This window comes from Diaporthe amygdali (assembly GCF_026229845.1).
Source record: "Diaporthe amygdali strain CAA958 chromosome Unknown NODE_1_length_4327563_cov_65_473760, whole genome shotgun sequence".
Taxonomy (NCBI): Eukaryota; Fungi; Ascomycota; class Sordariomycetes; order Diaporthales; family Diaporthaceae; genus Diaporthe; species Diaporthe amygdali.
Genome location: NW_026517021.1, coordinates 3,975,136 through 3,989,540, shown reverse-complemented (window position 1 = coordinate 3,989,540; position 14,405 = coordinate 3,975,136). Strand labels below are relative to the sequence as shown.

At 54.9% G+C, this 14,405-nt stretch overlaps 4 protein-coding genes across 4 annotated transcripts; 2 read left to right on the top strand and 2 right to left on the bottom strand.

Annotated features, from left to right (window-relative positions):
* Positions 1 to 5,020: 5,020 nt before the first annotated feature.
* J7T55_006783 (uncharacterized protein) lies at positions 5,021 to 5,986 on the top strand (the record flags this gene model as incomplete). The annotated part of the gene is made up of 1 exon (XM_053132475.1): positions 5,021 to 5,986. The coding sequence occupies one exon, from the start codon at positions 5,021 to 5,023 to the stop codon at positions 5,984 to 5,986; it is 966 nt and encodes a 321-aa protein (XP_053001546.1).
* Positions 5,987 to 8,007: 2,021 nt separating this feature from the next.
* On the bottom strand, positions 8,008 to 10,100 carry J7T55_006782 (nonsense-mediated mrna decay protein; the record flags this gene model as incomplete). The annotated part of the gene is made up of 2 exons (XM_053132464.1): positions 8,008 to 9,781; positions 9,841 to 10,100. The coding sequence occupies 2 exons, from the start codon at positions 10,098 to 10,100 to the stop codon at positions 8,008 to 8,010; spliced, it is 2,034 nt and encodes a 677-aa protein (XP_053001545.1).
* Positions 10,101 to 11,051: 951 nt separating this feature from the next.
* J7T55_006781 (serine threonine-protein phosphatase ppe1) lies at positions 11,052 to 12,431 on the top strand (the record flags this gene model as incomplete). The annotated part of the gene is made up of 4 exons (XM_053132452.1): positions 11,052 to 11,199; positions 11,251 to 11,701; positions 11,754 to 12,183; positions 12,240 to 12,431. 4 exons carry the CDS (start codon positions 11,052 to 11,054, stop codon positions 12,429 to 12,431), a joined length of 1,221 nt encoding a protein of 406 aa, XP_053001544.1.
* A 700-nt stretch (positions 12,432 to 13,131) lies between these two features.
* Positions 13,132 to 14,217, bottom strand: J7T55_006780 (nadph-dependent methylglyoxal reductase gre2; the record flags this gene model as incomplete). Its single annotated transcript, XM_053132441.1, has 2 exons — positions 13,132 to 14,135; positions 14,196 to 14,217. 2 exons carry the CDS (start codon positions 14,215 to 14,217, stop codon positions 13,132 to 13,134), a joined length of 1,026 nt encoding a protein of 341 aa, XP_053001543.1.
* Between the last annotated feature and the right edge of the window lie 188 nt (positions 14,218 to 14,405).

Sequence of the window (14,405 nt, the reverse complement as noted above, 5' to 3'; positions counted from 1 at the left end):
GCTGGATGTCGTCCAAAATTCTTTCGTTCTATCTTTTCTTCTTGCTTGTCTTTTAGAATTCCTCCAAAAGCGGGACAGAGTGCGCCAATATCGTCTTGCCACTTTGGGACCCCGTGAGCAGCTCGCGCATGGGCGTTGCAGCTGTCAGATGAGCCGCTCACGCGCTACTTGCGGCCCGAGGCTTACAGGTGCCCCATGAAAAGCAACTCACCCGACCAAACGGGATCATGATTGCCAAAAAGAGCAACAACAACAACATGGGTGACTTGAGAATCTCGACTTCACTTCAAAATCTGCTCTCAGAACACTGGGCGAGCGCACTCGGTGAACACGATCGGCTGAACGGCCCAGACAGAGCGACTGGGGCGCCCGGGCAAGGCCGACTGAGAGAGGGGAAGCTACGAGTCACAGTCGTAGTCACAGTCGTAGTCACGGTCATAGTCACGGATATTATAGAGTGCTCTCTCTTTAGATGCTCGGAATCGCTCTTCTCGTTCCCTCATCTCTGTTCCTCTTGTAGTACATGACACGAATGGCACCGGGTGTCCGGGTGTGCGATGTCACGTACCACAAGGCTGCGACAGCGCCATGCATATAAACTGCCCGTTGAGCAACGTCAACCTGCTGCAGCATGAAGATCTCTGAAGCATACCGCTCAAGCCACTTCCCGGATTTCCTTGACTGACCATTCGTGTGTTCGGAAGATGGAGGGCACCCGAGTAAGTGCGAGGAGCTGCGAGGGCGGTCTGAGGGGGTGTTTCGCGTCCAGCTCCACGCACCCTTTGAGGATGGTGACGAGCAAACCCCGACGCGGCCGCCAGGCAGAGACGCCATGGCTTGGGGCACGAGGGGGCACTTGGGAGAGCTGGAAGCCCCAGCGAGGTGCTCGCTCCATCGCGAGCGCGAGGAGCACCCCTTTGCTGTGGAGTGCAGCTGCTCCAAGCTCTCCTGTCCTAGGCTTTGGAATGGTGTGCCTGGACAGGAGTGAGCGAATTCTGGAATTTAGTCCTGCATGATGGGGGGAGGGCTAAATCCAGGGAACGAGGTAGGACACGCAGGGAGAGCGGTGTTGAAGTTGCAGCTTTTCGTAACGTGTACGTATCTCTCAGCCTCAAGTCTTCTATGTGGTGCCATTTGTAATCGGCACGGAGCCCAGGTCGTCATTGGCCTGAGGGGACTTTTGTTTCTTGAGCTTTTGCTCGCTTGGTGTGGCCGAGTTTTCCGTGACCTGGCCCCGAGGTGGTGAGGGTGCGGCCACGCTGTGCGTGGACCATCAGATCGCGGGCGATCCGTAAAACGTAGCTGTACATCCACGTCTCCGCGCCGGAGAGGCTCTGCTGGACACGAGTTGTTTGCCTCGGCAAAGCATGGTGATGTAGGACTGATAGTGCGCGCACCGGCTGTCATGAACGGGCGCGACGGCCCCCTGCTACGGATCGAGACAATCGACGTCGGGTCCAGCTAGTTGAGGTGCATTTTCTCCACAGTAAGCAGCAGGCTGGCCTGGCGTCCTTTGAGTCACCCACTCGCATCTCACACGTATTATGCACATTGCTTGGGGTTTGTTTTGCAAGGGTGGAGGCGCGTCTTGGAGTTCACAATCTGCAGTAGGTGGGCAGAGGAGGTTAAGAGGGTGGCTGCTCCTGTCAACGGAACACTATGCAGAACATTGCAGTACCGCATAGCCTGGGCTTTTGTGCTCCACTGCGGGACGCCGTCGCAACTGCAGTCCCACACCTGTCACGACCCGAGCCCGGGGCAGACGGCGTTATGAGGGTGGTGGTGAAGCAGCGATCCAGATCCGATGGAGACTGACAAGTCATCTTTGAACATGCGTTAATCCTGTCGTGGACCAAGGGTGTGGTAACGATGTGGTCGCACGTCTGTGTGTAAGTCCGAGTTGGGCGATCTGGTTCGGGCCATTCCGTGCCTGGCAGTGCCTGGCTTCTGATAATCAAGCATCACCGCAGGGTATGACCCTGGGTAAATGCATGTTTAAATCCTCATCAGGGCCGTCGCGACTGCGCACAGACGATGCTATCCAGCCCTGCCCTACCACGTACACGGTAGGTATAATGTGGTGGACGTCGTCCTCGATGAGACATCACCATGCCCGGCCTCTTTGGATCCCAAAGCCGAAATGCTGTTGTCGCCCTCGAGAAGAGACCATTGTATGGCTGTCGGTGTCCTGGAAAATGGTGTCCAGGTGTTGCATCCCCAGGATTGCCAGAGATCCACTTGCCGAAGAAGGTGTAAGCCGCAAGCAAGGTGAGCGAACAGGGCCCCTTGTCATCGGGGCAGTGTACCTAAGTGCGTGCATTCAAGTTGGGGAAAGACTGCAGTTGGTAGTTTTTACACATTGGCTTCCCTCACCCCTCCAACCTCACTCAGCCCTGTCTACCTTCCCGAGGTACCTGTCATCCACATGTTACTCACCCAATTGCCATTTTCGCTAGGTCTGCTCCGTCATGGTTCTGTTTCATTCTGTTTCGTTTCGTTTCGTTTTGTTTCTCTTGCCTTTCGACAATGATCGCCCGCTAGTCGGCCCTGTGCGACCGTTGACGCCAGGACGCCAAGTCGGGGGAACTCCATTGTGCTTTGTGTCACCGGCACATTGAAGGACGGACAATGCAGAACTACAAGAGTCATACCTTCCAACGCCTGGGTGGTCTCGCAGCAATGGTGACTCACCTGCTCAATTGCTGAACGAGCACCAACGACGCGATCCTGTTGCCCAGTAGCGCGGCATTGAGGCCAAGCAGGCTGCAGACGCACGCGTTCGGCTAATGGCAGTAGGGCACAGGCAGGTGTCGTTCTACCATGACAATGTACCGTTCCATCCAAACACCCACCCACACAACCTTGGAACCATAGGCTATCTCCGGGGGGTAAAATGACACGCGATTGTGGCCCCCCAGGTCATCGCGCTGCATTGACGATCCGGGCGAACCACATTTGCGAACCACCATGTCTATTGACACTCTCCTCCCACCTCCTAGACCACCTCGCTGAGGATAACAGTTTCCACAGATTCCATGTGACAAGTTCCCACTAGACCTGTTGCAGCCTATTGTACTGCTCCTCATGCCAAGCATGCGCTGCCTAGCCAAAACTCAGGCCTATAGCCGGCCCCACATATAGCCCCTTCCAAATGCTCTCACACCCAAAACCAGATATGGTTGTCCTTCTAAATAGCTCACCTTTTAGGGAAACAAGGTCTCCACACCATAGAACTGGTCCTCTAACAAAGAATAATATCTACGATCATTCTCCGGTGTCGGGTGTATGATATACATAGTCAAGGGAGGCAAAAGCAAAAGAAACTCCTTCAGGTGGGCTCGAACCACCAACCTCCTGATTAACAGTCAGACGCGCTAGCCAATTGCGCCATGAAGGATTGATGCTTTGCCTTGAGTATGTGATATTATATCGGAGGAAATTGTGAAATTCGTGGCTTGTCTGTGCGTGGACTATAGTAGAGAGTCCGTGCCTTGTACATCATCACTATAAGAAGTAAACTCACTTCTTAACAAAGGTCACAAGACGAAGATAAAAGCGATAGTACCCTCAGGCTTTACTCATTATTACAGAATTCTGAAGAAGACCTTGTCTTGCTAAAGAAAACAGAGCTGAAGGGCAGGTTGTCTCCAAGTACCGCCAAGCTTTACAAGTAGAGGGCTTTGGGGCTGCAGGTGGCCTGTGCGCAGCCACCACTAGTCACACAATCGTGCCCGCTCCACCTTCACAGGAAAAGAAATTTGATTTTCCGATTCAAAAAACCACAACATCAAAACAGAACAAAAAACTCTTCCGCCTGGGATCGAACCAGGAATCTCTCGATTAACAGTCGAACGCCTTAGCCAATTAGGCCACGGAAGATGTGAGTTGGAAATCCAGCGAAAAATGAGGAACCATGTTGCCAAAACATTTCCTGCGCGTCCGAATACTCTCCATAGAAGAGAAGCAATGCAGAGAAGTAGGTTCAGCAATGAGGAAGCTGCAGGTTTCACCTTTATGTTGTCGTGGGCTCGATTTCAAAATGTTTTCAATATCGTCTACACCAACTGATATTATTCCATTGCCATGCATGCTCAGCCCCCAGAGTATTGGCATGGGAAAGGTGAGTGAGAGTCTAAGTGCTAGTGCAGGATGCAAGTGCAAGGGAAAAGCCACCGCCGTTTGGCACTCGGCCCACCCAGGATTGCGGTAGAGGTACCACATGCACACCACCTTTGCTCCGATCCGTCTCTGCCTTGTTGCGCAGCAAGGCAGCATCCAGTCACCCCGTCGATTTATTCCACTTCGCACCCCTGCCCGCATGGTGTCGTCAAGTACTAGTCGCATTCCAGTGATACTTGAGCCCCCGAGGCAACAGGCAGTCATGGCTTGGAACGACAGGTACCTGGGGTACGGGAAAGGTGTGGGCAGCCGTGAGGCTCATTGAATCTTTGTCCGTCCCTCTCTGCCCTCCCTCCCTCGATTGGGAAATAAATGCACTTCTCCTCCGTGACAAGGCGTTTTCTGGTTCTCGGGCGTTCCCACCTTTTCATTTATTGTCCATTGTCAAATTTGTCTGGGATTTTTGCCCAGAACCTTCCGGCATCCATTTCCTCACAAGGGAGACTCGGTTTCGAACCCTCCTTGTTATATTCCCACCCGCTCACCCGCCCATCCAGCTCCGGTTGGGCTCTGACTACCCCTGGTTTTTGACCACCTTCCTTGCAGCCTAACGCTCCTACTAAGACGGGTGTCCTGCCCACAGCCTTGTCTAAGCTGAGGTCCGGCACTGCCCAATTCGCCCGAGTTAAATACTCTCCCCTGCCTCGCATTCTCTCGATTCTTCCTAGATTGGGCACTCCTGCATTTTTCTCCAGTGTCTGGTCAAATCAACGCAGAACACGTGCTGATCTGCTTTTGTGTTCCTGCATCTTCCTCTCGCCCAGTTCGCCAGTCCTGGAGCAAGCAAAGAAGCAGCCGGCCAACCCATCCCAAATAAATAATCCGGCGTCGCCCGGGAACAATGCCAAGCGACGGTTCACGCAAGAGCGTCAGGTTCGGTGAGGACACCTCCCGGAGTGGGTCCTCCCGTTCCTCGACTTTGAGGAGTGATTCAGGCGCTGGTTCGTCGAGCACAGGTTCCAGCTACTCAGGGACAGCATATCCTGATCGTTACACAGACTCCCTGTACGAGAAACAGGCTCTACAGCAGGCACTTCAAGATGCTGTAAAGCAGATCGATGTCTGGAAGGCGAAAGTCCAGGAAGCCGAGAGGCAATCTATGAAGAAGCTCATGGAAAAGGATGCACACCTGCAAGCCTTGGATAATAGATGCGCCAACCTGGAGGATGAGAAGAAGGAGCTTCAGCGCGACAAGAAGAAGCTCAGGGACGCGAACAAAGTCCTGGAGGAAGACAATGAGGACCTCAGGAAAAACAACGAAAAGCTTCAAAAGAAGCTCCGGGACTCCGAAGCCCAGCCAGCTACAGCAGCCTCTCCTAAAAGCAGCAAGCCGCACCGAAGCGAGAGCAAGAGGTCCAAGGAGTCAGACGTCGACCAGCAGAAGGGCCGCCTCAAGGAGCGCTTCGAACGCAGCAGTGAGACCGGCTCGAGCGATGCCAGCTCCACCAAGCGATCAAGCTCCAAAGCTCCCAAGAGCAGCCGCCGCATGAGCAGTGCTTCCTACGCCGAGAGGCCATATATTGAGCCATACGGGGCCGCAGTTCCACGTCCCAAGATCGTGATACCAACACCAACGCAAAGTACGACCAGCGGCGGACGCCGTTTTGACGGCCCCGTCGCGATCTCCAAGACTGGGCAGCCAGCAGTCGCTCAATACCAAGATCCGGCTTACTCTTCAACACCTCGCAGTACCGGCATGGAGCGACCTACTGTGTTTTACTCGTACGATGGGGTCACATCTCCGTCACACGTTAGCTACGAGAATGGAAACTACTACCCTCACCCTCTACCATCCCCACGAAGGTAGCGGCATTGCGACAATCACACTGCGACATTTTCCCATCCCTCTTGGACGCCATCCCCGATGCTCACCGAGCAGCTGAGATCCTTCGTGATCCTTCATCCGGAGCGCCACGTTGCTCACCCCCCTTCACCTCTTCAGCTGAAAACTAGACCAACGGCCAAGGCTATGAGTGGTCAGTCACGCGGCAATCAACACCCCTTTACCTGAACCTCATCTTCCACTCTGTTGCATGTGGCAACCGGGATTCACGACAAGAGCTGTGGGATTCGTCATCACTCTATTCACTGGTCGTGGCACGAAAGCAACATGATGCCCCGACCAAGACACACACGGCTTACTACATACCAAAACCCAAAAATACACATTGATGGGCCCCGACCTGGCCTGGACTCTTGGTGTCTGGGCGCCACTTCGACTCACGAGTTCCACCTTGAGGTCACTGCTTGAGGAGCGCGCAATACATGGGCAGTTCCGGGCTCATTTGTTGGACAATCGGGCACACAGAGGCAGCCTACCTGTCCGCCCCGCGAGGCAGACTTGTTACCAGGCCGGGGGAGCTCTCAAGAATGCCCCTCCTCTTCACACCACACCTGGACATTCGCCCGCTGACAGCCCCACACGCGTCTCCTGTTGGGGCCCCCCGGTCCTGGCGGGACTGGCAGTCAGCCATGCAGGTCCTGTCAGTCGGGACACGAGCACACGATACATGTTTCATTATGATTTTTACGTCTTACATTTCACGGCTTGATCGGGTCAAAAACCTTTCTTCTTATGGCTGCCTATTGGGCGCTGTGTTCTTTTTATCGGAGTTTTTGGGTGGAAGGATGGATATGAAAATATCAGGCTGGGTATCTGGAATGGAGGGGACAGGACGGGGATGGGGCACTCTATGAACAGCGATACCACAACATTTTCTTCTTCTTTTCCCCTTTATGATTTCCTAGGATAGATACCACACATCACCTCTTTCTAGATAGACAGATGCCCCCTTTCTGGGGCTCGGGTTCGAAGAAAGGGAAAACCATGGCTTCACTGCCCGAGTATATACCCACGTGGATGAAGCGGAGTGGTTTGTGACGATCGAAGACGGAGAGGAGGCAAGAAAGATGAGGGGAGAGTAAAAATGATGAGCAGAGAAGCGGTACTCAAATCAAATTGATTCTGACCGACTACAAGAAAAGCCAACGCATTGTCCATCAGCAAGTGACCCGAAAATCCGTGAGCTCTCTGACGAACGCTCCAGCAAACAACACACACCTGTCCATCCGTTGCAGCCGGGACCATGAACGTGTCCCAGCTCCTTTTCAAGGCAGCCGCTCCCCCTTCAGCCCTGCTTCGAGGCAAGGTGACGTCAACCTTAATTGTTACACGAAGTAGGTGTGTGCGATCATGCCGCCGGGCTCCGCGGTGGAGGGGAGAGGGGTTGAGGCATGCAGGCAGACAGGCAGACAGACAAGACAGGCAGGTATCGAGAAGGTGTCCTGGTGCCACAACGCCTCGCATGAGGAGGTTCCGGCTATGCATGTCATCCTTCCATAGCGAGCACGGCAACAGGCACGAGAGATCGGCAGCGTCCGATGAGTGGCGCGCGCGAATTAATGATTGTCCCCAGTGGTACCAACGTGCCGATTCTATAGACACCGTGGACAGCTTTGAGCAGCTAGACATCTGCACTTTATATGAATGCTTAGTCCAAACGCGCCCCATGTCAAAGTGTCATTCTTTCTGCCCAAGTCCTCCTTGCCTCGCGCCCTCTCATCGAGTGATTACTTTAGCAATGCTAAGCTCAGTCTCGTGTAGTCGAGTACCATGTGGCGATGGCCTAGACAGCATCGGCGTAAGATAGATCTGCTGAATGTTTGTGACATTCCAGCTACTTCTTCGACCCGGCCTGGGTTGATCCAGCTCACATGGTGAAACATCGCTCTGAAGATGCTACCTGATCCCTGCGGACCGCGATGGTCAAGCACCCCCGGCGAAATAAACACATGCTGCATGACTGAACCGTGAAATTCGCTTTTTGTTCAACCAGCGCCAGATCCTCCGGCGTCCGCTGCGGCTGATGCAGAGGACCCAGCGCCGGCCTCCGTCTTCCCCTCGCCATTAGCACCACCACTACCTCCACCACCTCCTCCTCCGTTACCTCCCCTACCGCGACCACGTCTTCGGCTGCGCTTGGGTTGCTGCTGCTGCTCGCCAGCCGCTCCATTGCCGCTCTTATCCGCATTAGAAGATGGAGCAGTTGGAGGATTGGCAGGGCCCGAGGTAGCGGCAGCGGCAGCGGCAGCGGGAGCCGCCGCCGCCGCTGCGTTACCGCTGCTGGCGGTGCCGGACTGAGTCTGATTGCCAGCCGTACCGGCTGCCTTCTTAGAACCTTGGTCCTTACGCTCAAGGACTTGTACGGTCGCCTGCGCAACAGAGACGGGACTGGCGGCCATCGCCTTGACCAGTCCTGCATGATCTGAGAAGTCCACGTATGCGAAGCCCTTACGCCGGTCAATCTCGACGAAGCTGATCCCTCCAAAGACTTGCATGGCATCCTTCAATAGAGCCTCGGTCACTCCTTGAGATGGATTGGCATGCTTGAGAAACGCACGCGTGGATGCGGCTGCCGGCGCTTGGTTGTTGCCCTTCTTCTGGGAACCTCCAGATTGGCTGCCCTTAGCGGCTGCTGCCTTCGGGCCAGTCGGGGGCGTTGATGCTGCCGAAGAGGCACCTTGTTTCGACGCAGGCTTGGCAGGATTTGGCGGTTCCTTAGCCGCGGAGGATGCAGCATTGTCTTCTTTCTTCTTCTGCAAGATGATAGGGGCCTTAGGTGCTGCGGCTGGAGCTTCGGCGGGCCCTCCGGTTTTAGACTCGGCCGACTTGGACTCCTTGCCTCTCCTGCTTCGCCCTGGCCTCGAAGACTTCTCCGCTTGTGCTTTCGGTGCCGTGGGAGTCGGAGGCCGATCTGCTGCTTGTGCGGGTCCTGCTGCTGCTGCAGTCGAGGAGGATCCGCCGTCCTTACCCTTAGACTCCTTAGCCTTCGGATCAGCGTCGCCTTTCTTAGCAGCCTCTTGCTTTGCCACCTCCTGCCGCGCCTTTCTTGCAGCGGAACCATTGGAAAGGCCGAGGTCACGCTTCAGAATGTTGGCAACACCCTGGATACCAGCGCGGCGACTGCTGGCCGCGTCAGAGGAGGAATTTCCTGCTTTGATGTCCTTCGCGACAGCTTTGGCAGCCTCAGCCGCAGCCTCCGTAGCGGCCTGCTTCTTAAGAATCCGCACTGTCTCCTTAGGTTTCTCAGTGGCCTTATCCTTGGACTTTTTCCTAGAATCTTCCGGTGTTGTGGACGAGCCTTTGCCTTTGGCGCCCTGCGATTCCTGTCTTGAATGTTTGCTGTTCCTAGCAGCTGCTGCCTCTTTGGCTTTATTCGCCTTCTTCTCGCGATTCTCCTTGATGAACTGGGCCAATGGAGCGATAGTGGTCTTTGCATCCGCCTCGGCTTTTGTAGAGTCTTCGGCGTCAGCTTGAGTCTCATCAGGCTTCATTGTCGGATCCTCTGCCAGACTAGCCAAAAACGCCTTGTAGTCCTCATCCTGGTCGATCGTTCCCTCCTTGGGATCTTTCTTGGGCTTAGCAAGGGGCATTTTCTTGTAGATGGAACGCTCCACGTAGGGCGGGCCGACGAGAGAAGGGCTATTAAAGGTGCCCTTAGCGTCCTCCCAGGTAGCGTTTTGGACAGTCTGATCGAGTTCTTCGAGGTCTTCTTCCTTTACTTGAAGAAAAGCAAAGGCGGGCGTGGAATCTTTGGATGCGCTGCATCAATACCGCTCTGTCAGCTGCTGTGATCCTCGACAGGTTCGTGGTCAACGCACCTCTTGGGAATATGCCCGGGATGGAATGAGAACCAGCCAACCTTCCCGTTGCCCGACTTCCACGAGTCGCCGAGGACCGTGAGGAACTCCTGCTCGGTGAGACCGGGTGGTAGTCTCCGAACCTTGGCCTTGATGCCATCCTGTGCAGCAGCCTTCGACTTCGCAGACCTAGATGAGTCGGCCGGCCCTTGCGTCTGAGCAGGCCGGATGGGCAGGACACCGGCTTGCTTAGGGCCCGAGTTGCCCTGGGGCGTGGCCATTGTTCCGTCGTTCGCAGTGAAGCCGTGGAGTGGAGGGAATGAGGAACAGAAGGGTGTGGGTGATTGACAGGTAGAGGGCGAGGACTTGGTGCTGTCGCCGGTGGGTGTAGTTGACTTCCAATGTCGTGTGCAAAGGACTGCTGGTCGATTATTCTTCTCACGGGAAAAAGAGCAGACCTAAAATAAGCTGATGGGGCTGCAGCCCCCAATTTCAGAGGATAGGAATAGATATCCCGATGGTTGTCTATCTGGAAGCTCGTGGATGCTAAAGTGGGTTGTATGTGCTCCAAGGCTGTTTATCGGCGAATTCGCTGCGTTGGGTGATTATCTGCGCGGCAGAGCTCCCTATCGATTGTGGGGGTGCTTGGGGGTGCTGTGGTCTGGAAATGCCATCCCACTTCAGCACATGTCCCCCCGATCTGCAGGATCCGCCCAACAACCCCTGCGCCCATGAGCTCTGGGTACCCTCCTGGGAAGATGGGCTCACGGACCAGCCACCACCCCCCCCCCTCCCTCCACCCCCCGGGGGCCCAGATCGAGAGCAGTAGGCGGAAGGGGAAGAACCCCTAGCGCCGACTGCTCTGCTCCGGCATCCAGACCCTGGGCCAAATGCTCGCTGCTGTAGCACTGTACCTGCTTCCCCAGCATCCATCTCAACGCCTTGCCCCCAGACTTTGTCAAGCTCCTGATCTTCAGGCATCATCAAGAGCGACCTAGCCTTCCGAAGCTGTTGTCAGGTCTCTGAGTAGGTCCCACACTGGGGAAAGATGGCGATGGGCCAGGACATGACACTGACGGCATCTTACACAGACCCTTCTCACGTGTCCCGCCCGACCTCGGTATCTTGGTCCGACTCGATACGGCCCTTTCTTCCAGTGACCTCTTCGATTCTGTGCCCATATCAGACTCGTCGAAACTGCCAACCAAGCTGCAGAAGAACAGCAACCCGCCATGGCTAACGTTCCCAAACCTGGACCGGCGAACTTGACGCCAGGCGCTGGGCTAGATGAATGGCTGGAGGAGGCAAAACAATGTCATTATCTTCCCGAGTCTGTCATGAAGCAGCTGTGTGAGATGGTGAAGGAAGTCCTCATGGAAGGTGCGTCACTCTGCCCACTGCACGAGGGCTTGCGCTGACCACACTTGCCAGAGTCCAACATACAACCCGTCGTCACGCCCGTTACAATCTGCGGAGATATCCATGGCCAATTCTATGACCTACTAGAGCTCTTCCGCGTCGCTGGTGGAATGCCTGGCGAGACCAATGTACAAGCACCACAGACGGCTACAACGGTGATAACCTCAGAAGACATCGAGCCGCCAACAGAGATTACCAATCCAAAGCTGAGGAAGAAGATAAAGCAGTCCAAGGCACCTGGAGACGAAGGTGGTGAGGCAGGGGGAGATGACGTCGTCGATGAGGAGGCCAATACATCTTCCGAGAGCGTTGCCAGGCCCGATAGCTCTGGCTCCGGTGCTGGGGCTCCTGCTACTGGCCCCTCACAGTCAGCCGACACTCGTTTCGTGTTTTTGGGCGACTTCGTCGACCGTGGATACTTCAGTCTTGAGACGTTCACGTTATTGATGTGTCTCAAAGCAAAGTAAGTTGGTGAACAGCGCAGTAAGACACGCAGTGGAACTGACCAGCCTCAGATACCCCGATCGGATCGTGCTCGTCCGAGGAAATCACGAGTCCCGGCAGATTACTCAGGTTTATGGCTTCTACGAGGAATGTCAAACGAAGTATGGCAACGCTTCTGTTTGGAAAGCATGCTGCCAAGTATTTGACTTCCTCGTCCTTGCCGCTATTGTGGATGGAACCGTCCTGTGTGTGCACGGCGGCCTCAGTCCCGAGATCCGGACTATCGATCAGATCAGGGTTGTCGCCCGAGCCCAGGAGATTCCTCACGAGGGTGCATTCTGTGACTTGGTGTGGAGCGACCCCGAGGACATCGATACGTGGGCTGTGAGTCCCCGTGGCGCTGGCTGGTTGTTCGGCGATAAGGTTGCCACCGAGTTCAACCATGTCAACGGCTTGAAGACTATTGCACGAGCCCACCAGTTGGTGAACGAAGGCTACAAGGTTCGTCTACGTCCCGCCAATTCTTCTCGCAACACAGAGCTGACAAATCTTGACAGTACCACTTCCCTGAGAAGTCCGTAGTGACTGTCTGGTCTGCGCCCAACTACTGCTACAGGTGCGGTAATGTGGCTTCCATTATGACAGTTGACACGAACCTCGACACCAAATTCAGTATCTTCTCCGCCGTGCCCGATGATCAACGGCACGTACCTGCCGGCCGCAGAGGTCCGAGCGACTACTTCCTATGAGCTACTCGTCTTTCAAAGGAATCTTCGGGCCTGAGTTTGAGGCTCCGTGGGGCGTCACACATGATCACGCTTTACTTTGACGGCTGTGTGTAGATACTAGATGGGTCGGTCCATGGTGAACATTGCGGAAGGCGTTTGGGATACAATACTTGGCCCTGTTGTATAAATAGGGCGGAAGATTTTGTGATGAATGGCTGCATTTGATTGATACCCCCTCCATCGGATGAGGGCAGGGCTTGCAACAAGATTAAATGAATGAGGATACTAGTATGACTTTTGCACCACTGATCTTGTCAGGTTACTTTGGACGAACTGAGCCGTGGAAGTGTGGCCCTGTATACAAGTGAGTATGGAACAACCCAGCAGCTGGGACTTAGCTGGGGCTGAACTGAGCTCAAACTGAGCTTGGTGGAATTAGTACAGATATATTATAGTCAAATTACATCTTGTATGTGATTTAACACTGATTGGCTCTGAAATCAGCCGTGGCAATCAGGCTCTAACGCCGCCCTATGCTTGCAAGCACAGGTCCTACTCAACATGTCACAATGAATGTACAAAATTGGCGCGTAAATGCCGATGTACAAGTCTATTTCTCAGCTTCATTGAACCATATCCACGATAGTGCGGTGAACCAGAGCCGCTGCAGCAACCTGTTCGTACTCACCCAGCCGTCAGCTGTGCCCTCACGAGCGTCTAATTACAAGAAGGACTGGAGACTCTTGATCGTGTCAACCACGGTCTTCTCGATCTGGATCCACTCAAAGCCCAGCAGCTTCGTGGTCTCCGAGTTATCAAACTTGTAAACCTGATCTGCCGGAGTTGGCTCGCCACCCTTAACGTCCTCAGCCGGCAGCTTGTCCTTGAGCTCGGGGAAGTTCTTCCTCGCCGCATCCAGAATGCCCCTGTTGGAGTAGGAGCCCGCCGTCGTGAAGAGTCTGTGGCCCCCGATTTCGGGCTTCTCGAACGCCAGGATGTGCGCCCTGGCCACGTCGCGCACGTCGACCCAATTGCTCACGCCCGTGGCGGGCACGGCGTCCTTCCACTTGCCCTGGGCGAGGGCGACGATGCGCTCGTTGGACGTGTTGATGGTGTCCAGGCTGGCCAGGTGGTGCACCACGGGGCCAAAGACCATCGGTGGGTTGACAGTGACGAGGTCGAACTTTGCGTTGTTGGACTTGTCGTTTACAAAGTCCCAGGCCGCCTTCTCGGCGAGCTTCTTGGAGGCGCGGTAGGCGGTCGCGTTGTCCTTGCGGATTTCGTCGATGGTCACCGGGTTCCAGGACTTCTCTGTGAAGGTCGTGTTGGGGTCAGTGAGCTTGGAAGCGTCGAGGATGGCGGCGAAGGACGAGGTGATGACCACGCGCTTCACGCCCGGTGCGGACCTGGCGATGGCCTTTAAGATGCCAGTCGTGCCGATGACGGCGGGGTCGATGAGGTCCTTTTGCGGGTCTGTGATGTTGAAGTGGAAGGGAGACGCTGTGTGGAGGACGACCTCGATGCCCGGGGTCTTGACAACCTCATCGAAGGCGTCTGGCTTCGCGATATCGGGCACAATCGCCGTCTCTAGACGGTCCTTTCCCAGTGAGGAGTGAGCAGCGTGGATCTTGGCTGCCTTGTCTTCTGAACGAACGGTGGTCACGACGTTGTGGCCACGCTCTAGAAGCTGCTCGAGGACGTGAGCCGCGATGAAGCCGGAGCCACCTGTTGGAACTTGTTAATGATGCTGAGGGATTTGGCTACTATGAGGTTGTTGATACGCACCGGTGAGGAGAACCTTGGTCATTTTGATGGGTTTGATGGTTTGGAATTGTTCTATATTGTGTGATCTTTCACGATACAAATATCAATTGCCTACGAGTCGCCAGGATCTTGGTTGTATGATAGTCTCGCGAAGAAGGTTGGTGATCATTTATAGACAACACCTTGACTAATTACCCTATGCTTTCTCAATTACTCAGGTGGAGCTCCCCA